This window comes from Ambystoma mexicanum, chromosome 1q, assembly GCF_040938575.1.
Source record: "Ambystoma mexicanum isolate Mex_15411 chromosome 1q, UKY_AmexF1_1, whole genome shotgun sequence".
NCBI classification, from domain to species: domain Eukaryota; kingdom Metazoa; phylum Chordata; class Amphibia; order Caudata; family Ambystomatidae; genus Ambystoma; species Ambystoma mexicanum.
Window position 1 is genome coordinate 1,018,705,054 of NC_090922.1, and position 23,290 is coordinate 1,018,728,343.

At 40.2% G+C, this 23,290-nt stretch overlaps 1 protein-coding gene across 1 annotated transcript in view; it reads left to right on the forward strand.

The window, feature by feature from the left end:
• COL24A1 (collagen type XXIV alpha 1 chain) overlaps nt 1–23,290 on the forward strand; it is a 910,546-nt gene that overhangs the window by 330,983 nt on the left and 556,273 nt on the right. The window contains exon 7 of the mRNA XM_069641689.1: nt 9,215–9,268. Coding sequence (XP_069497790.1) covers nt 9,215–9,268 — 54 coding nt within the window. The remainder of the gene's footprint in view (nt 1–9,214; nt 9,269–23,290) is intronic.

Genomic DNA, 23,290 nt, shown 5'->3' on the forward strand with positions numbered 1-23,290 from the left:
GGCAAGTTAACCCATTGCAGAATTGTTCCCCCGAGTAACCGTCTCTTTGTGAACTATTCCAAAAAGGGACCACATCTCTGCAGCCAGGAGAGCAGTACATTGGCGGCCCATCTGGCAATTCATCATCTTGAAAACCCTCTCTATCACCCATAAGTGGTTCTCTAACACTGCCCCCTACCTCTCTTAGAAAATCTCCAGAGCCCACTCTCCCAGACCAACTAAGACCCCATATGTTCATCGACTCCTAATGTCAGAAGACCTAAAGCTGAAGGCGCAAGCTTCCCCTATATCACAGTCAAACAGTGGAACTCCCTGCCCCCCCACCTTGAGAGCTAAACCATCCTACTGGATATTCTGAAGAGCCCTCAAAACTAGGTTGTTTGAATAGACTGTTCAGTATTTTATTTAGTTTTTTCCCTTTACGATTTATGTACCGGTATCTGAACCGCCAGCCTAATGTCTCTGTGGGATGCAAGTAACTGGTCTTTGTAACAGCGCCTCAATGCCTCTGGGTTATTTGTGCGTTTTATATATGAAATAAATAAATATGTAAATGCCTACACAAAAGATAAAACTGTCCACTTTGCCAATGCTTGCTTGGAAAGTCCTGCCATTTTGTTTTATATGTTTTATTTGTTCTTAATCAAGTCAGTTGGGAATAAAACAGCACCATTATTTGTGAAAATTCCTTCTTACAGCAAATATGAAATTCAAATCTTCTTTGCCTTCACTTTTGCAATTCAAGATCCACAATGGCATTTACACATAATGTCAAATTAATGTGTTATGTGTATATTCATGACTAAATGGATAGCTAGATTAAGTACACTGCTCTGATATGGGGCAAGGGTGCATTTTGCAATTTCAAATCCTGGCAAAGCCAAATTAGCCCTTCAGCCTTCTGTGATTGATAGTACCATTAAATTGGGCAATTATAATATAGCATTATAGACCAAGACCGGGGTCATTATCACAGGATAATGACCTGCCACCAGATTATGGCCCAAGACGAAGCCGAGGACCATCGGTTGGGCAAGGGTCACTATCCCAAGTGATAATTACCCATCCCAAGGTCTATAAGAATATTAGCACATAGTGGTAGTAGCAATACCTGTTTGGAGTTTTGGTGGGGAAGGAAAAGGGAACATTACTTTAATCATGAGTAACGTAAATAGGCAAAACGAGTTAGAAAATTAAATGTGTATTTAATTTGTAGTATTTAAATAAAAAATCTGTCTTTATAAGAATTTCATTTCAAATGCAAATATTGTTTAAGTGGAAGAGTTTTAAAATGAACATTCATTAAATGTCCAAACTAAGCTGTTTCTCTACTAGAAAGAGAAGGTATTTTCCATGGTTTTTTTCTTTCGCTTTGGTGTGCTGAATAGGACGTTGCAGCAACAAAAAAAAAGTTCTTCTCTTCTTCTCAGATAGGAGGTGTCTTGTTTAAAGACTGGAATGTACATTGTTGTTTTTCTGTCTGCCTTTGAAGACAGAAGGTTCAGAATGTAGTGAATATCAGTAGTTATGGTCTGCTGTCTGAACATTTTGATTGGCTGAGAGGAGGGTCAACAACAATCTCCATGTGCTCAAAGCAATTATTACAGGGCTTATAAATTGGACAAATCTGACAAGAAGAGCCAAATTAAACCTACTGTTATTATTATTATTATTATTATTATTATTATTATTATTATTATTATTATTATTATTATTACCATTGTTATCTGAGTAGCGGAGCAGACTGTTTACTGCTGTTACTTCAAGCAGTGGGCAGTAATGACCGCCAGTCATTTGAGCTTTTTCTTTTGGCCTTTAATTTTATTTTATTATGGATCTTCTCGAAGGAAAGGCCCTAAAATCCACGCCATGGTGTCTCTGGAATGCTGAGATCTGCATTTCAGGATTAGAGGGGCATGAGGTTTGAGACAACACAATCATGTGAGCTATTTACTGCTCACCGAGAGAAGCCAGTATTTGGAATACCATTCCGGTTAGATATTTTCTAACAAATTAGTTTACAAAGTCTTAAGTTTTACAATCTACATTTTATTTGTGTGCACACACTAAGAATATTAGCCTACATTGAGCTATTTGATATGGCGCCATTTTGTCCTATACAGTTACATGTGATTATTACTAATAAAATAAAAACGAATAAAATAACGAATGAGAACAAATATTGAATTCATTTTTAAATTGGGGGGCCTGCCCCCGGATTTGCCCCCATTTCCCAATGCTCCTAACACCACCTCGAACCCCCCTCAGATTTTAACCCCTTCCCCGTACCCCCTATATTTATTCTTCGTTATTTTTTCATTTGTGCTTTTTTTTTCAATTGAAATCACGCATACCATCGTATACCATGAAGGGGTGCTGTTAAACACAGTTGATTTTTGAGACAAATATTTAGGAAAGAATGCCCACTAGACAGTGTAACAGAAAAGACAGAAAAGCATAATAGAAGCGTAAGAGTGGTCAGACATCTCCCTGTATATGCTGCCAACATTTCCTTTGGGATTTAACGGTGGCAATGTGGGGGAAGGGCGAGGCAGTACTGTCTCAGCCATTACCCAAGTGTTAAAAAAGTGCTTCCACCTCTCTCACACCCTCCAACCATTTTGGATATCTTCCTGCTGAAGGCTATGGCTTCTACTGAGATCCAATTAGCTCAGGTAGAAAATGCATTGGCTGCTTCTGGTGAGATTCTTATACCTGCTGCTAACAAAAGCAGAATTGCCATCTCTACTGACCCCACTCTTATCGCTGTCGCTGCTCCATCCTTGGTGAAAAGCATCTATCTGATAAGGCCTGAGAAAATAAAAAAAGCCGAAAGACGATCCTCTGTAAAATCAGTAGGGAATAAGACAGGGACAATATGCAAAGGTATGATTAGGAGAAAAATTGACTTGCTGCCTCTGAAAGACCAGTTCTTAATAGATCTTATGAGAATGCCTAAATCGCTTACTAAAGAACGTTGGAAGAAAAATATGTGATGTAACAATGAATACTGTAGTACCCCTCAAGATTGTGTTATCGCTGCACCCAAACAGTACAATATTTTAATTTATACCAAACAATATTCCTTTAGAAAACGCAACCTATAAACTGCTAACTGGAATCAGAAGAAAGTTTAGCAGATCTTTTAGAAGATTGGAGCTTGCATTTGGGGACTTGAACAAAACTATATTTGTTCAAAAAGGCTTGCAAGTCAAAAAGTGTATGCAGAAAAAGTTAACTCAAGTCACAAACATGTGCAATTGCAGGAGGTGTGGAGTTGTCCAAAGGAGCATTTAAAATAACTAAGGAAAAATCACAACTTCCCCCAGTCATTGTATCTACTAAATCTCCATCTATTCCACTACAGCAAACTGGTGCCCACAACTTATATCACAGGACCAGGATGAATGTTAGTAGGACCAACAAGAATAAATGACATCAGAAATTAATCCTGATTGGTCAGGTTGGACAACACCCATCACCAATGTACCCCAACAGCAGTAGCTCATAAACATGTACCCAATATCCTGATTGTACAGATGGAAGATACAGCCAGCTTGATCAATAAAAGCTTACACTGGCTCCACATTATCTGTCCATCATTATCAATTACCCGCAGCAACATTTTAATGGCAAAGCTGGGTACCGTGAATCGGTCGTCTCTTAAAACCTTTTGTAGCAGATTTGTGATTTCACAGTTTAAACACCAGGAGACAATTATGTTATGTTATGTACCTGTTTATAACACGCCGAAATCCCGCAGGCATCAGGGTGCGGGGAGAACCCAGAGTGATCTAAAACGTATGTTATTTTATATTTAACGGAAAATCCAAGATGTAATGCTTATCATTGGAACAGGTACATTTTTAGCAATTTCCTGAACCTCTGATTGTTCGTTTCCAGCCGTAATGTTATTGCCAGTTTGGTCCAGCACTGTGCTGCCTTGACTGAAAAGGATTTTCCATGCCAATGCGCACGATTTGCTATAGGGATATTCAGATTGGCCTTGTCAGCTGATCTAAGGCATCTTTGGGGAGTATACAAGGAGAATTGTTTCTTGAAATAACTCTGAGCCTCTCCATACAAGCATCTATAGATTATGGTCATGGCCTTGAAATGTACTCTCTCCTCCACCCTTAACCAGTGTAAGGCTCTTCTCCCCGTTGATACATGCTCCCCTTTTTTTAATACACTTAACAAGCCGAACTGTGTTGTTTTCCATGACTTGGCACTTTTGTATTTCCCTTTTCGTGGCTCCTACCAATAGGGCTTAGTCAAGATGCGACAATATGAGGGCTCTTGCTATGATAGCTGCATTCACCTCATTAATGAATGGTCTTATAGCTCTCATAAAACGCATAAAATAAGAATTGTTTTTCTGCAAGTAATTGACCTGAGCCTCAGAGCCCAAAGATGCTTCCACAATCATCCCTAGAGTTTTCACATAAGGCATCACTGGGATTTTGGCCTCTTTGATGGAGAACGTCTTGTATTCTGTCCCCAATTTAGATCTGGCCTGTTGTGTTCCAAAGATCATCAGTTTAGTTTTCGTATTATTTAGGCACATCCAGTGGTGTTGCATCCAGTTATAAATGATGTGATAAACCACTGTTATTTTTGCGCTATCGATACTATAGTCTCCTTTAAGTTCAAAAAGGAGATGTGTGTCATTAGAGTAATTAGTGAAAAATATGTTGATGTGTTCCAAAAGCTTGCATAAGCTTCTCATATACAAATTGAACAGCAGTGGCGACAGGCTTGCTCCCTGAGGAACTCCGTACAGAATGGGGGCAGCCATAGAGAAATTATCGTCTCAGTGGATTCTAGCACTCCTATCTTTTAAAAAGGATGCTAGCCAATCCAACGCTTTCGGAGTGCAACCTGCTATTTTAGCTAGTGCCTCCTGCAGGAGTTGGTGGTCCACCAGGTCAAATGCGGCGCTACGGTCCAGCAAAAAATGAATGCCTGTTTTACATTTGTCTATCAGGTCTAACATGTGAGTCTGTAGGTCGAGCAGCACTGATTCAGTACGATGATGGGCATGAAAGCCTGATTGCTGTTCGTGCAATAGTTTCCAGTCTTCAACATGCTTTTGTAGTTGGTTTGTTGGGATTTTATGTAGAATCTTCAAGATGAAATTCGAATTCGTAATGGGTCGTAGGTTACTGGGGGCCTTGGGATCCAGCCCTGCTTTTTTAACTAGCGGGGTGATTGTTACCTCCTTTATTTCCTTGGGGACCACCTCTTCCCTGAAAGATGTGTTAACTATCTTTATCAGGACTGGGGCAAAGATTTCTTTATTCTCCAATATGATTTTGGTGGGCAGGATGTTCTCTGCACAGGAAGTGGGCTTCATTTTAGCCATAACTTTGCATAGTTCATCCTCGGATATGGGTAAGAAGCTAAAGCTCTCTCTTCCTTCCGGGTTTGTTGTTTCAATTGGGATGACTGGTAAACCTCCCTCTCTTCTGAGATAATATAATTTCGGGCTTTGTGGAACTTGGCTGTGAATGCTTCTTGCACCCTGTCACAGTCTTCCCTAGTAGGAGTATGAGGGGGGGAAGCGTCTTCGGCTTTTCAATCCCCTTGAGTATTTCAAAGATGTTACTAGATGTGTTTGCCGCTGTCTCAATTTCTTTATAGTGGTTCTTCTTGGCTTCCCTAATGCCCTTCCTATAACTGCGGTCTGCACTTTTCCATTTTTCTTTGTTTACTTGAGTGGGATTCTGACGCCATAATCCTTCTTTGGCTCTCTTCTCCTGTTTAAGTTTATTTAAATCTTCACTGTACCAATTACGATGGTTGCTATTTTTTCTCACCAATTTCTGGTTCAGTGGGGCCTTCTCCTCCACCAAGTCTTGCATATATTTATTATATTATCCCAACATGCTCTCAGTTATCTTTTTCGAGAAAGGACTCTGCAATTTTCTGTAGGCATGGTTTCAATATCTCTGTGCCAATATTTTGAAAGTTTCTGCTACATACCTTTATATGGAGATCTTCAATATATGTGGGCGGACCATTTACTTGCGCTACAAAGGTAACTAAATGGTGATCAGACCATATGCATGGTTCCGTTATTACATTGTATGATTTCAAATTGTTAGTAAACACCCAATCTTGCTGGTTCCCCTGGGGGGTTGTGGGTTCATTATTTAATACTGGGAAATCCAGAGTCTTCAATGCTTTTTCCAACGTTATTGCCTCCTTATCCTCTTTATTCCCTCTCCATCTGGTCACATCTCCTACTAACATGGTAGATGCATTGGACGATATGAGCCTGGTGACTTGAGAGTTGACTTCATTCTCGAAGTTTGAAACTATGGAAGGTGGTCTATATATGACAATAATATTTAAGCTGTCATTAGGTGTTTATATGAGTTTTAATTGGATAGCTTCGCAGCCTGTACATGCGAAATCAGCCCTGGATAGTTTCAAGGTTTCTCTGACTATGACAGCAACTCCTCCGCCTGCTCCGATCTCTCTTTTTGTGTTATACATAATGTACCCTTCAGGTACCGCGTTTTCACACACAGGGCCGATGGGGTCTTTCAGCCAAGTTTCCGTTATGCATAGCATATCTAGATCTTTCCCCTTGATAAGGTCATAAACATTGTGTGCATGCTTATTGCATAGTATACTGTGCGCCCTTAGGCCTTTTGTTCAAAACTGTTTATTAGAGTTGTACCATTAAGAGATTTCTATTGGACTGACTATTTTCAACGCAATTATAAGGACATGGTCTCTGTCCGAAAATCAGATTCTAAAGACAATGAGAGAATTACAATTATGGACAACATTCAATTAAATCTGTCAATGTTTGCTTGCCCATATCCATTCCAACCTATTGATACTATTGATGATCTAGATTGACTCCACATCTTAAATGCATCAGTGGGGCGAACAGGGCTCAATCCACTGAACACAGCAGAAGAGAAATGTAGTAAGAATGTTTGGGGTCCTTCTCCTGCTAGCACCATTGTGGTTGGTTAGTGGATTAGCAAGTGTTCAGCGATTAGTGATGAATAAACGTGTTCTAACTTATGCTGAACATTTTGATATATTTATGCTCCAAGAAACATGCACACATATGAAACTCAGAGTTGATGGATAAATCCGTTTTTTATGCAAATGCAATTAAGTCTGAAACAGTGATTTATCGCTCTGGGCTTCTATAGGCCTAAATCAAATAGTGGTATTATCAGTAGCCATTAAGCTAATGTTTTCCACAGCCACAAACTAATCTGCAGTGACCATTTATAATACCACCCAAGGTGGGGGGTGACTGCATATCGGTAATGGATTTGCACTATTTGCTAAAAACATTTTCAAATAAAGATGGGGATATGAATCATGAATTGATAGTGTGGGGAGATTTCAATATAAAAATGGGTAGCTATGTTGAGCACTGCCCCTTCAATACGATAGGAAATTCTATGTATGGCATACCATTGGTTAACCGACTGGACTAATAAAGGGATGCATATGGCTTATGGTTTCTTTCTTATCTTTTTGACTCAGGATTGAGTTCTTTAAATGTTAGAACAGCATTGGATAATCTGGGTAAGACAAGTTGCAGAGGCACTGTAAGAGGTAGTAGTATATTAGACTACTTCCTGGTTCCCAGTTATTCTTGGGCTTATATATATTGTAGACATGAAAGTGGTGTGATCTGCTAAGAGAAGGGCCAAAACCCACTCATATGTAAATACACTCTTAAGAGGAGAATAATCAGGGCCCAATGTACAGGACAAAGATTGGTTATTGATGAGTTGACACATGATAGACAGGGCCATAGATGGTCATATTATTGTTTTAAGGTAAAGTGGCTGAGGCTAGAGCCATATCAAGCACAGATGACTCTCCAATTGCACAGGAGACTATGGATTTAGACATAGTACATCATTTTTAAAATCTTTTTACAACTGTTAGTAAACTGGTTACAACAGATAACCCAACCCAAATCAGCTGAAATGGTTTAACGAAGAATGAAAAGGTGCTATGAGTAATCTTTGGATAGTGGTACAATGTGACCCATTAGCCCAGAAAGCTATAAATATCACACGCAGGGCATATACAAGAATGTTAACAAAGCCTAATATGTGTCAAAAGGAATGGCCCTGGGAAACCTTAGTACAAGCAGCTGGGAAAAGGAATTTCATTCATTTTGAGCAGTAGTAACATCGGGTTGTGGAGAGCATGGTTGAATTAAATACTTAAAGGCTACATGAGGTGAACATTTTTCTGCTCTCTATGAGGTCTCAAACAGTAGCACTTTAAATCAAGTTGACAAAAGGCCAAACATCCATACCAAAAGAAAACTGCTGGCTTTAAATTTAGGGTAAATAAAAAGGCAATTGAGGCTGTTGCCTCTGGTAAGAATCCAGGCTGGGACCATTTCCTGGGTGCTATATATACATTTGATGAGTCATTTTATTTGTAGATGCTCGTGCTCCTCTTCAATATAATGTCAAGTCTTACTTAATACCAGAGTCATGAAAATTGGTATTTTACGGAGCTAGAGTGTGGGGTTATAGAAATGTCTAATAGTTGCCCATAGAAGAAAACAGATTTCTCAGGGATATATTGAAGGTCCCCCCCAGTTGATTGACCCCCTCTTATAATCACCATGCTGAGTTGCGGATCCCATAAATTGAGGACCTGTTAAAAATGCAACCAATTTTATTATGGTGCTCAATATGGGTTAACTCTGGAGTGAATTTAACTCTGAATCTTTTGGTGGATATAATGAAGAGTGAGAAGATTACTGGATACCATGGTTGGGCCAGGCTAAAAAAGTGTTTAACAAAATCGGGTTAGGTGTGTGGTTCACAATCCCGGTACTAGTTCAGTGTACCAATTAACAGATGATTAAGACCATTCACTGGGACTATCAACAGCTCATTAGAGGAGATGATTGCTTAGCAAAACCCACTATAAAACATTATTACCCATTAAATTCAACTCTCAGTATATAAACCTGCCTAGTCTGGATAAACAAAATGTTTTCCCTCATGCAACCCTGACTAAATTTACACTTAATACGTTTGCCTCTGAATGAGGTCAGACTGGTCTGGTACGGTGGAGCAATGGAGGGAAAGTTATGCACTTGCAAATATTGGTGACATGTATTGTATGAAACAATCTAAGCAATGTTTCCCTCTATAAAAAATATAAACCCTTCTTAAACAAAATTCATTGTGTTATATTGCAGGGTGATCACGGGCTGATGGGATCAATCGGACCTCCTGGGGAGAAAGGCCAAAAGGTAAGGTCAGCTACTATGTATTGAATTCTGTTTAGAACGGAATTGTCCAAAATGTATGCATATTGTACGCAAAAAGTAATGACTGCAAACTATGCCAGACTAAAACACCTCAATCAAAGTGCACATTGTTGAAGAAACATACAAAGATAGTGTATCCTTATGATTCGTGGACTCACTGAAAAGTAGTATCTAGTTGGGTTATCAGGATGTTCACAATAAATCTAGCTGAAGAATTATTTTCTTGTTACGAATTGTAATGGAGGTTTGGATATTCTGATTCAGTGGGTTGAGGCGCGCAATCTTGCTAAAAATATTAAATTGGGGACTCCATACGCAACACCTAGCCACTGACCCTTCATTGCTCTTTCTGATTATGCTTTCCAGCTTTGGGAGCAAGCAAGAAAACATGTGGATACTTTTGACACATTCAAAGCAGTGTTCATAGCTTTACATTCTAATGAACATATGCATTCTAATTATACTGTTTAATTTAAATGGATTCTGTTCCTTTTGGTGATCATTTTGCCACATTCTGTTAGCCACATGTTTGCTTCCATTTATTTTACTTGTAATTTTATACACACACAAACATTTAAAATATATTGATTACAATTATAAAAGCCCTGATTGTGGGCAACAGTATTTATGTGTCCATGTTTTTTCGCAGGCAACTGCTAATACAAAAGAGTTTTACAATATGTAAGGGTAGTTAGGCAACGATGGTACAAAAAAGGGTCTTGGCCATATTTTGGGAAGTGATTAGAGAATTGAGTTCGGATGAGAAGAATGCTGGGTAAATGGGAACGTTCAAGGAGATAAAAAACGGCCATGACATTGGTCTCGTCAAGGAATGCAGTGGAACACTTAGAATCATAGGCCAAGGCAATTTAAAGTAGGTGCTGTTATTGCGTATTCCATAAAATCGTAAAAGGCTGACAAATAGTGCGAAAGGTGGAGTTCACAAGTGCAAACTAACTACAAGTTATTGTGGCAAATTCAAGATAATCCCTTTTTTTAAAACACAATTGCTTCACCGTGTTTCTCATCCAATTCCAAGGCTACCTTGGTAACACAATCTGTATGCTATCATAGCAAATACATCACTATTTGGCCTCTCTCCAGAACTGGTCCCATATATATCAGGATTAATATGCATCTGTAACTAATACTAATCATTCTCCTCCTAACTGTATCCCATTCCCCCGTCTGCAACTTCTTTAACCCACTTTCCCACTCTCTTACTTTAGCCTGTTTCACACTCATTCCAGCACACTCAGGTCTGTTCTCACCAGAAGAAGGCACAACATGCCATGTAAGTCCTCTGAATCCAGCACTATACAAAAGCACATTTACTTAACATAACATTGCACTTATATGAAGAGCTAGACAGTACTGTTTTGTATTACCTGGAGTTTTCAGGAACATGTGCCTTCCTCTTCTGTTGTTCTACTGTGAAGTTAATCCTCTTGAGGAAGTGGCTAGAAGTTCTAGAAGGATGGGTATCTCTTTCTGACGATTTCCCCATGAATTTGAGTGTGTTTGATATAATACATTGATATGTGGTTTAATGGGAGAGCCATATCAGCAATTCTCAATTGCCATTTTGCATATTGATAATAACGTAATAGAATTGTTAGCTAAAATACATATTTACATAGCCACTATGTATCATATAGCCAGTACGATAGCTCAGCAGGTTGAGCGCTCGCTGCTATGTATGTGTGATCTGCAGTTCGCAGGTTCAAATCCCGGCAAGGACATCTCAGCCTTCATCCTTCCAAGGTTAATAAATGATTACCAACTCTGATTGGGATGATTAATGTATGTAGATATGTTCTATGTACAGCGCATAAGCGCTATATAAATAACAAATCCTTATCACATTGGGCTGAAATGAGGCACCTACCCATGCTTGCGATCTTATTGTACAGTTACTCAAGATTGAATAGTTGTCATTTGTGTGAATTCTTTGTGGTTATAAGACTCGCCCAGTCATGCGTTTTACTACATGAATCTTTCTCCGAGTGGCTTTATGAAGGTGTGAATGAAATGTAATTATATTGCCTGGCTGGGCCAATTAGATCTCTAGATTCCAAGTGAGCAGTTTATTTGTGGTGATGTCAACATTTGGAGAATCCTCTTATGGTATTTTAATTTAGATTGTATTGTATTGTCTGTATGCTAGAAACGTGATTCTACTTGTTTGCTTGTTCCTTGCTAAGCTCAACCAGCTTTACTCGATCTGACACTCTCTCTCCTTCTCTCTGCTTTCTCTTTCTCTCCGTCTTGCTCTCTCTTTCTCTGTCTTTCTTTGCCTCACTGTATGTCTGTTTTTATGAGGGTGGGTGTTGCGTTGTCAGGTGCATGTTGGGTAAACTCACCCCAGCTGACAGCTGTGTGAGCAGAGGGTAAAACAGATGTCTTAATGGGTTGGGTGGGTTTTTGTGTGTTTTGCGCGTTTGCAAAATTAGTTCTTAGAAATAAGTCAGAAAATGAAATTATTTAATTCTACTAATATGAATTTGCTCTTTTTAAAATGTTGTAAATTTATAAAGAAACCAGCTATGGAGAAAGTAAAACAATTGGGGCCTCCCGGTCAATCTACTGTCCATCTTAATAGAATTACATCAAAGGTCCTCACTGAGAGTCAGAATGTCGAGATCAGGGTCCTTGTCCCAGCCAGTCGCTATTGAGAGAGGAGTGTGCCAGGGTTGTCTGATTGCCCCCTTTCTTTTTATCCTTTATCTATCAGATCTATCCCAGTGGTTGAGTTAGATTGGCTTGGCTAGTCCTAAAATCGGTAGTGTGAAAATAAATTGGTTAGCTTATGCGGATGATATTGTAGTCTTAGACTACACACAAATTGGATTGCAACGTTTATTAACCGCCCTCTCTGAATATGCATCAATAAATGATTTGAAAATAAATCCAAACCAATCAAAGATAATCATATTTAAGCATCCACTAAGAAAATTAAAACCTTTCTTACGGCAGCTGGATAAATCGCCAATCTCTACCTCTAAAGAAGTAACCAATTTGGGGAGTGAACGCACCGCTTTTCCAACTAAAGCCCACCTACTCTCGTCCATTGATCTCAAAATCATGAATCTAGGCTCCCAAATGAAGAAGATCTACTTTCAATATTGCAAATTCTCAATTCTCCCTGTCATGAAATTCTACATTGGAAAGGTGGTTCCCCCATGTTTGGTTTAGAATCTAATTTCCAAGCTTTGAGATCGACTGGGAAAAAGTGGAAGGCACAATTTGGCGTAGAACCTTTGCACTTATGAATTGCCTCCCTATTGTCTCCCTATTGCATGCATAAGATATTAGATGGGTCTTACTTCATTGCTAGCATGGATGGAGTGAAAATGGGTCTCCACGTGTACAGGTCAATCTTAGATTCTCCAAACTCATCTCTATATGAGGAGTTGAAAATTTCCATGTACAACTCAAATAATGTGTTCCTGAATAAATTAAGATTAAAATGTGAGGACATATTATGTGACTCAGATAGTTCAATTGAGATCCTGTTACAAAATCCTCTAAAAGTAAAGGAGGGAATAAAACGTATGGACTGGATTAGGACTATAGGGAAAATGAGAATGGCTAAATTATCTGTGTCCCGGACTTTAACAGATAAACCTAAGTCCTCCTTACCATCATATCTAAAGAACTTTCCTGACCCATTTATGTGGACACATTTCTTGAGATTTAGATTAAATATTTTACCTACTTTGGAAATCCAGTACATAAGAGACAAAGATAAGTATCCATCGAGTATATGCGACAGGTGTGACGAACTGGAAATACAGTCAGTTTTCCATCTGCTGACTGAATGCCCAGGAACATTAAATCAGAGAGTTCAAAGATTCTCGAGATTTGCACACGATGCTCGACTATTGGACTCACTTATGTTTTGGCAAAGACTCTCCTCAGGAAATGAAACTTTTCTCGTGACAGAGGTGGTATGTTTCCTCAAAGAATTGAACTTAATTGGAAGAAGAGAGATGGACCTTTGTGATACCTGAAAAGTGTTTGAAATTGTGGTTAATGCTTGCCCGGATCTTTTTTTCTTTGTTCTTTTTTATTTTTTTCCATTTGTTCTATCCTTTTCCCGCTTTTAATTTCTTTGGTTCAGCTCTGTTATTTAAAATTTTCTTTCTTTCTGATCATAATATGTAAATTGTTTTTTTTTTATTGATCTGCTTCTCTGTAATGAAATATTGAGTTTTATTGTCATCTGTAAAAAGTTAAGTTGTTCTATTGGCTAGTACTCAAAAAAAAAATGTTTAACGATCACTGTCAGTAAATATTTTAGTAATAATAAGAACATTACACTTCTCTTACTGAGCTGAGCGCATTATCAAAACCTACAAGTCCCCCATAAATAATGTCCTGATAGAAGATTTTCATTCCAAGATGGGCCGTCAGATACACTCTTCTACTCTTTCAAAGTGCCCTTCGGAGAAAGGAAAGAAGGATAGATACATTTTGGGAACATAAAAATAATGCACATTTTTATATTTAACAAATATGTTTATGATAAAATTCTAACGTACACTGGGACTGGTGTGTATTTCATTTTTCACAATACTCACCCCATATTACAATGTTGATAACATTGAATCCTGTGCAGTGATTTGGACAGCTGAAGGAGTTGGATTTGAGGGCTGCCTAGAGATGTTTCCTTTCCCACACAGATAGTTAGCTGCATCTTGTGGTATGGATGGTTATGCACTTGCTCTGTTTCCTCTGTGCAGAAATCCTATGAGAAATTTCTATAGGATATGAACAATACCAATATTTCATTTTCTAACATTGACTCTTGATCTTTCACCCTCTCCATCAGGGAATTAAGCAAATAGACATTCTGGATCTTTCTCATTGGGTCTGTTATTTGCTTCACATTTCTTCATAACTGAATGTCTGAAAAGTTATTTTTGATCAATTCATTTCATTTGTTAAGACATATTTTTGAAGTTTTTTTTAAAGATTGTTTTCTGTATTTTCTTTCTCTCAGGCATTCTAGTTCCCACTAATTTTCAATCCGGATAGCCACACCTGGGCTATTATTTACAGTCTAATTGGTCCTTATATGTTGGTAGTATCATTTAATTAGTTTCATATTTTTGAAGATGTGCCATGTATCACTATATTCTAATTTTATATCAAGTGTCCCTCTGCAGTGATTGGGTCTGAATATCAATCTTTAGATTCCACTGCTGTATAATAAGCATATTACCTTTTTTCAAGGGGTAACATTTGGTCAATACCAAAGTAAAAAGCATGAATGTCTTGTAGTTGAAGTGTAAGAAATCACCACTTCAGTTTTCTTCTTGTGAGGACAGAGCCTTGCTTTTGGATTTACTGGTAATCTGTGACTTAGATTCATGCCAAAAAGCTGTTTACAAGAGTTGTGGTGCTGGACGATAATGCACAGGCACATAGAGGAGTTGGTGAGTTGTCTCCCAACATACCTAATCAATTAAAGAAATATATATTGAAAGCATGCTGAGGGTAGTTGAACTGTTCTCTGTGTTTTGAGTCAGAAAATGGTCATGTTTGAAGATAAAGTGAAGAGTAGTGTGTGCATAGACACGTGACACCTTATATAAACAGTTTCCAAAGTCCCCCATTTCCTTTTGTATTTACCTTATATTTTGATGGTGTAGAAGCCTTTTTCCATAAAGCCCAACCATTGCAAAATGCTAAATTATAGTTGGTTTCAGTTACATATTAAATAATTGAAATGTGGTTGATGTCCCACGTATTATCTCAGTTGACACACTTCATGCTTTAGTATTCTTTCTCAAAGCTCTCTATATTTAAGTCCTTCTGATATTCATAAGTGTCCTTGCACTACATTCCATGTCAACTGGGGTAATATAAATTGCTATTCCTCTTGGATGCCAGCATACATAAAGAGGCATAATGAAGTTCTTATCCCTACTAGAAGAGGCAGACTTCTGTAAAATATTATTTTATTGAATGCAATGATCTCTAGTAAATGATAAAAGGTTAGAATAATGTATTACACTGAAATATCAAGTAATTAATGTTCCAGTAGTTAATGTTAAATGATATTTGTATGGCGCACTGTCACCACCGGATTGGTCTCTGGTGTTCTGGCAGATTTGAAAAGGAAAAGGGGGTGGGGTGAAGTTAGTGGGAACGAGCAGGATAAGTGCAAGAGAGCAGTGATGTGCTGTTGGCAGCTTCAGTTCGGTTAACACTGATTACTGAGCTTGGGGGTGATTTACTGGTTGATACCCGTCATGTGCTGTTGTGCGAAGCTATGTGTGATTTGTTTTGTTGTTGTGGTGTAGTGAGGTTTATGCGTTTTTTTGTGTTATAGGGTTGTGGTTGTGTTTGGTTAGAGTTGAGAGGTGCATGCAGAGGGGTAAGATTGTTAGTGGGTTGGTTATTGGCCTCGCTATCTAGAGGTGATATGTGGTAAATTTCCACGTTCTTTCTAGATGTGGTTTGTAAATATCTATCTAGATCCAGCACTGGTTAATATTCGCAATCCTGTCTATATATGACGCATGCCAATATTCACTTATTATATCCAGATGTGTCACTATCTAAATACGTCATTGATAATATTCCCAATGCAGTCTAGATGTGGCAATGGTTAGTATTCGCTATTCTATCTAGTTATGACACCGACTTTCATAATCCTTTCTAGATGTGGTGCAGGTCAATGTTCACAATTCTGTCTGAGCGTGGCACTTGCTAACATTCACGACTCCACCTCAGTGTGGCATTTGCTAACCTTCACAATCCCATCTAGATGTGACCCAGACTAATTTTCACAATTCTAACTAAATTTGGTACTTTCTGTCTGAGTCCAGCGCAGGCTAATGTTCATGATTCTATCGAAATGTGGCACCTGCCAACATTCACAATTTCATCTAAGTATGGCATTTGCTAATGTTCATGGGGTAGGTAAGGATGTTGGGTAGCGTTGGGCATGTATGATAATTCCTGCCCTCATGGGGTTGTCGCTTGTTTTCTATTCCTCCTAGCGTCATCTCTCTTGTTGTTGTAGGAGTTTCCCTTAGTCTTTTCCGGGTGCTTTCTGTGTCATTGTATAATCTGTTAATCTGTTATTTGTGTTTCCTGTTTGATTGTTTAGTTGTTTCACTTTGGTTCTGAGCCAGGTTTTTACAAGTTTTCTAAATTTTAGGTGGTCTTTGGTGTTTCCTATTTCTTTCGGGATGTTGTTCCATATTTTTGCGGCCAGGTGGGAGAAACAGGAGCCCCCAGTTTTTTCTTGACGTATGGTTTTGGCTCCAGGCAGATTTCATTGCTTGATCTGAAGAGTCTGGTTGGCTTGTAGATTGTTATTTTCTTTTGTAGGAATTCAGCTCCCTGTCCGCTGATTGCCCTGTGTGTTATGCACATTGTTTTGAACGTGATACGATGTTTGATTGGGAGCCAATGTAGAATTTTTAGTGCTGGAGTGAAGTGGTCTTTTCTTGATAGTTTGAGGAGGAGTCGAGCTGCTGCATTTTGGATGTGGTGTAGTTTCTTCAGAAGGTATTCTGGCATCCTGAGGTAGAGGCTGTTTCCGTAGTCGATTCTTGACATGATGAGGGCGACGATTGTCAATGTTTTGTGGGTGAAAGAGAGGAAAGGTAGGACTCCTCTTGTTGTGTGAAGGAGGAAGAAGCATTTCTTGATTATTGTGTTTACTTGTGGTTCAAAGGATAGGGCATTGTCCTTTAGTACTTCCAGGTTTTTTAACCCCTTAGATGGTGTGGGCACGGTTCCCATTTCTGTTGGCCCGGGGATGTAGGTGTTGTTCTCTTGGTTTTTGGTAAAATCATGATTTCTGTCTTTCCTGGGTTGATTTTCAACTTGTTGGCGTTCATCCAGTCGAAGACTTCTTTTAGACATTCTATTAGGGTTGAGTGATCAGCTTGAGTATCTTTGATTTTGTAGATGATTTGAGTGTTTTATGCATAGTTGTAGCATGTAGTATTGTATTTTTTTAAGATCCTGATTACTGGGGTCTGGTAGATGTTGAAGTATAGTGTTGATAGTGAGGATCCTTGTGGTACTCTAGAGTCATTAACTCGATGAGTAGATTTGAAGGGTTTTATCCATACGGTTTCTGTTCTGTCTGCTAGGAATGATTTAATCCAGAGTAGTGCCATGTCTGTTATACCTATATCTTCCAATCTTGTTGTTAGGGTGTCATGGCTTACTGTCTCGAAGGCTGCGGAGAGGTCGAGCAGAATCAGAGCCGAGGTCGTGTTGGAATCTGTGTTTGGTACTGCCAATTCTGTTCTTCTTGCGGGTCTGAAGCCGACTTGTGCTTGGTCTAGCAGGTGGTGTTTTTCTACATGTTCTTGGGTTAATTTGTATATGTAATTTTCTAGGAGTTTTGCTGGGTAGGGAATGTTAGAAATCGGTCTTCCGTGTCGCCACTTGTGTTTTTTAAAAGCGGCTTAATATATGCTGATTTGAAGGATCGTGGTACAGTTCCTGTTATGAGTGACAGATTTAAGAGGTTTCTGTAGTATGCTGATGGCGTTCCTTGTGCAAGGATTGATTTGTAGATGTCAGGGGGACAAGGATCATGGGTGATCCCGCTTTATTGCTGTGTTTTACCAGTTTGATGAATGCCTCTGGTGATATTTTAGGGAAGTCTTGGAGTTTGTGCTGTGGCTCCTCATCAGGTCCGGTTAGTTCAGTGTTAGGGTTGGTTGGTCTGTTACAAAGTAACAACGAAATTCATAAGTCTTCCCTAAGAAAACCATGTTGAGACTGATTCACAAAACGTTTTTGAATGTCTTGCTATGTTTGCAAGCTTTAGTTATAGAAGAACAACAGTTTGAATGGACAGTTTTAATGGGCTTTTTGCATGTCTTCTGCCATGTTCTTTGTAGAAAAGGACACAATATAATGTTTTTTACTAAGTGATGGTAGGCATTATAATTTAAATACTAAGTATAGTATTTGTGAATAGACACACATATGGTCAGATTGCCATTATGATTAAAAACAATGTAAATTGCACATTTGACAGGATATACTTGTGCTGCAAAAAAACATTGGTTACGTTCTTGTGTGAAGCAGGAATTTCCACACCCCATTACACGCTACTTAGCTCCATTCATAAGAGATAAGCAGACCATCTGTGTGTATCTTCAAAATAAAAAAATAAAAAACAATTGAAAATGATTTCCAGGATCAGGTTATTCCTGCTCTTCCTTTCTAAGCTAATCTAATAGGCCACTCAAGAAAACAATGGATGGATGCATTGTTAAATATTGATTGCAACTTCAAGGAAGCATATGCTTACACACGACCCTAAACTCTGCACTACATTACAGCGCAAGGAAGAATTTGGACCTGTTCCATTAAGCTGCCTATATAAATGATCCTTTGTTTAACAGAATGGGCCTCATTACGACCCTTGCGGTACGGGGTAAACGGCGCCATAAAAGGTGCCGGCGCATTTTACCCCCGTACCGCCTCATTACGAGGTCCCCTCGCGGGACCCAGGAAGCAACGCCTGGTCAAACCAGGCGTGCTTACCGGATCCCGCGAGGGGAAGAGGGAGCAAACAACAGGCCAACTCGTAATGGCCCGTTGTTTGCTCCCTCTCCCATTCCCATTCAGCCCTATGGGGGCTGAAATGGGAGTGGGGAAGGACCGGGTCCTTGGAGGGAGGAATTACCGGGCCTTCCGAACTCGGAATGGCCCGGTTATTCCTCATTCTGAGGACCCAGACGCAATTTTGGCGGCAGCCATGCCGCCAATAGCGGCATGGCTAACGCCCAACTCGTAATGAGGGCCAATGTCTTTCTCACAGCAGATATGTTATGTTGACCCAGGGCCAAGCCACACACAAAGATCAAATTCAAGCTAAATTGTATAGTAAAATGTGCAACACAAATGAAGCATTACTTGACACTGGGAAATACATAATCAATTTTAATTTCATAACCATGATGGCCATGGGCTGTGGCTCGGTATAAATAAATAAATAAATACATAAAATAAATAAATAAATAAATTCCATTTCCAAACAGGATACAGATGAGAAGCCAGTAGAAAAACACAAATTCTATCCATATCAAATGTAGTCTATGAGTTGCATGTTACACCATCATGCAGAAAGTGACGGGGATGTTCCCTGCAACTACCCACGTAAGTCCTTCAAAAGTGGAAACCTGCTCCATGTCACCAAACTAAACTCTTGCTCTGCTATCAAGCACTCTTCTGACATTTGCCACCTCCTGGAACTCCTGGACCTTGATCTTCTTGCTCTTACTGAGACCTGTATAAAGGACAGCTCCATCACGAGTTTTGGCACACTCTTCCCTGAAGGTTACAAGATCCTCTCTGTGCCCAGACCCAACAGCCCAGGACGTGGAGTAGCCTTGATCATTCCTGAGTGGATCCCCGTCTCCACTTTTCCCACTCAGGTCTACTCCTCCTTTGAATGCCTGGTCTTCAGGCTCTCTCTCTCACCTGTCACCTTTCTTACTCTGGCCATCCTCTATCGGCTGTCGGGGCAGTACACTCTCCTCCTCTTGGAATGGGCTGGCCTGACCTATTCCCTCCTCTCCTCCTCTTCCCAACTCCTCCTGCTGGGTGATCTTAACATCCATCTTGACTCTCCTAACTTTTCCGGAACTTTCCGAAAAACTATGTGACCCCTTTTCTCTTTCCATTCAACCCTCTGGTCCAACACACAGAGCTGCCCACACCTTAGATGATCTCATCACCACAGACATCCCACTCTCTACCCCTATCACTATTTCACTCTCATGGACTGATCATTCTCTTCTCTCTTCTCTCTTGAAGCTCTCCGGTCCTTTGGCAATAGCACACCCTACACCACTTATTTATAAATAACCAGACACTGACACCCTTCCCAACAGGTTAGGGAGAGTGGTAGAAAGTAGCAAAGTCAGTGTGGGGAGCTGCTAGTGTAACAGAGTCATGAGGCGAGATCCAGGTTTCTGTGATAGCATTACGTGAAAGTTCAAGGTGATTAGAGTTGATGTAATCAGTGATGTAAGAAGACTTATTGCAGAGGGATTGTGCTTTCCAGAAGCCATGTGAGAGTGGTAGGAGGTGGGGCACAGTAGCAGATGATGTACAATAGGTCAGGGGAATAGCTTAATTTGGAGTTTCAGGGAGAACCTGACAATCATGCTTGGGCCGTGTGGGTGCAGGGGGAAGAAGGGGAAAGGGAAGGGGGAAGAGTGAGGCAGACGTTAGACAAAGTCAAGGGTCAAGGCTACAGGGAGAAGAGTGGCTACAAGAAGGAATGGAGCGAAGTCTAGTTGCATGGTAGAGGGTAGAACAAATAGGCAAGTGAATAAAGGGTGCAGCCCAAGAGAGAGAGAGAGGGGGAGGGTGGGTGGGAAGGCAGAAAAGGAAAGGGGGGGGGTTGTTGGCTGAGAAGAAGAAGGTGTAAGTTCCGAAGTGGGATAGAATGGGGGTATAGGTAACCAAAAGACAAATAACAGACCCAAAACAATAATGTTCCTTGATTCTGTAAAGTATCAGAATCTCTGTGGTGATTGGATAGGCAATCGGTGAGAGAATTCCTAACCGTTGATGCAGGGGTCTGGTAAAGGGTGAGCTGTGCAAATTCCTGGCTTGAGAAGGGGTTCTGGTCGTACCAGGTCCAAACAGGGAGTTTGCAGCTTTGCAGCTTTTAACCCTTAGCTGCAAATGTCTGGGTTGGATGGCCAGGAGAGACTCAATAAGGGAGCAGTGCATCACAAGACTCTGGATACCAACCACAGTGTTCCATATGGCTTCCAGGATCCAGGAACAATCATGGGTGTTGCCGTCCAAGGGAGCTTTGTTTGTTTAGGCCGGACCCTCAGATGGTCCACAGGATTTATTTATTTATTTGCATTTTTAAAGCAGTCACACAGCCCGTGGGTATCAAGGCGCTGTTTCAGAAATATGTCTCTTAGTTGCGTATTTATAACACGCTTCATACCCAGAGGTTTCTAAGCGCAGACCCGGGGATCGAACCTGTGTTGCTTCGTGTCGTCTTGTTTCTAAGGCATGCACGTTGCCCCTGAGCTATCCTCTGGAGGAGCATGTGGGAAACCTTCCACCAGTTTATCCATTTCAGTTGCAGAAATATTCCATCATTGGGCCTGTGTGTGGGGGGGGGGGGGCAGCAAACTACGATCACAGGTTATGAGGGGTCAGACTATATTAAGTTGGGATATGTGTCGATCACCAATTATGCCACAACAGGTTCATTTTAATCACAGCAATTTTCACCATAGCTTTATATATGTAGATATATTAGGGTTGTGTGTTGGTGTAGGTGTTTTTGGGGTGGTGGGTGATGTGGTGGGCTTGGGATGAATGGGGGGATGGAGACGACCCCCCGCCCCATTAAAAAAAGAACAGAAAAATCTCCAAAAACAGCCAGTCTGAAAACACCACAATGAAAATAGCTTCTGCAAAAATTGACGTGATTAAAACACGTGAAACCACTACACAATAATGAAGATCAGTGAAACAGAGGTTGGTGATCCAACTAGATACCTCCCAACACATAGGGAGGGCACAAAAAAACCTCCACTACCACTCTGTACCAGAGCATAATCAACGGACAATGCTCAATGGGGGGTTCACTGACAAGTTGGAAAACCACTAAATGGGCTGGCGTACATGCCAACATCAGTCATGTTACAACAGTGTATAAGAACCTCCACAATGACACCTGCTCACACTCTCCAAACTTTGCCCATTCAAAGGTACTATTACTCATGGATCAAATGTTGCCACAGGTCACACCAAATTATGCCACCAGTGAATATCAACCCACAGCCCCAGTGTCACACAGGAATACACTGAACCCACACACTAAACTGAGCAGCATCAATCACATCACTTGCCTTGAAAACCAGGCAGCAACTCCATACCATCGACCACAACGTGGATGTTGACGAAACAGACACATAAGCATGCACCAATACAGCAACTACATACACCACATGCAGCAAATAAAAACACAACCCACACCGTGCACCAACCAATATACTGCACACTTTTCACCCAATGCTCTGACATTTCGAAGGTAGAGTTGATCACCTTTTAATATATTAGACGCTTGAAAGATCACTTGGTACTAGGTTTTTGTACTCCACCAATCCCCGTTGCGGTCTTACAGCACCTAGGATTGTTAAATGTGCAACTTATTGTGCCCATACTAGGCGCAACCAGACCATAAAGGGCAACAGTGTGAGGAGTAGGATCGATTCTAATAGCCGAACAGTTGGAAAGGAAAAGTGGGAATGATTGTGGAGAATATATGATTGTGGTAGAAGGGGAGTGGACGTAGGCCGTGATAGGGGATCAGAGTGGAAAGCTGATCATTGAGAGAACCAGCCCATGTTAAAGGGCTTTTATCTAGTGAGGCGTTTCATAGTAATCGGTGGCAAGTAGCGGAGTGAATTAGTGCATGGCTGTGTGATGGACTTGAGATGTGCTTGAGAATTCCCTAGCAGCAAAGATTGCCGATGATGGCTGAAACCTCAAAAGAGACATTCAGAGAAGTTCCACATCGGCATAAGTACTAAGCGTGCAAGTCTTCAATGCTAAACTTGCTGCAAACGTCTGTAAAAAGTGCACTTGTATTGGGAGTTCAAAAATGCAGATCATTAACCCTTACAAATTGAGGGACATGGTAGGTTGCATAAATAAATAGCTATCTACGGACCTGGGAGGTTAAATTAACAACCGAAGGACTACCTTCAATTTGTGATACCGGTTACCCATGCATTGGTCGCATGTTTCTACAAACATTTTTTATGTTAAGCCACACTATTTCCACACCAAAAGCACACAAGAACATATAGAAAAAAAATGGATTCCAAATAAATGCTAATCCTGTTTCCAAAAACACATTGGAATATTTGTTTAACTAGGAGTTAAGGTTGCTGTTAATAAAATGCAAAGTCTACAAACCATGAAAATGGCAAACACCCAGTCCTAATGAACTAGTTCACAAACCTAAAG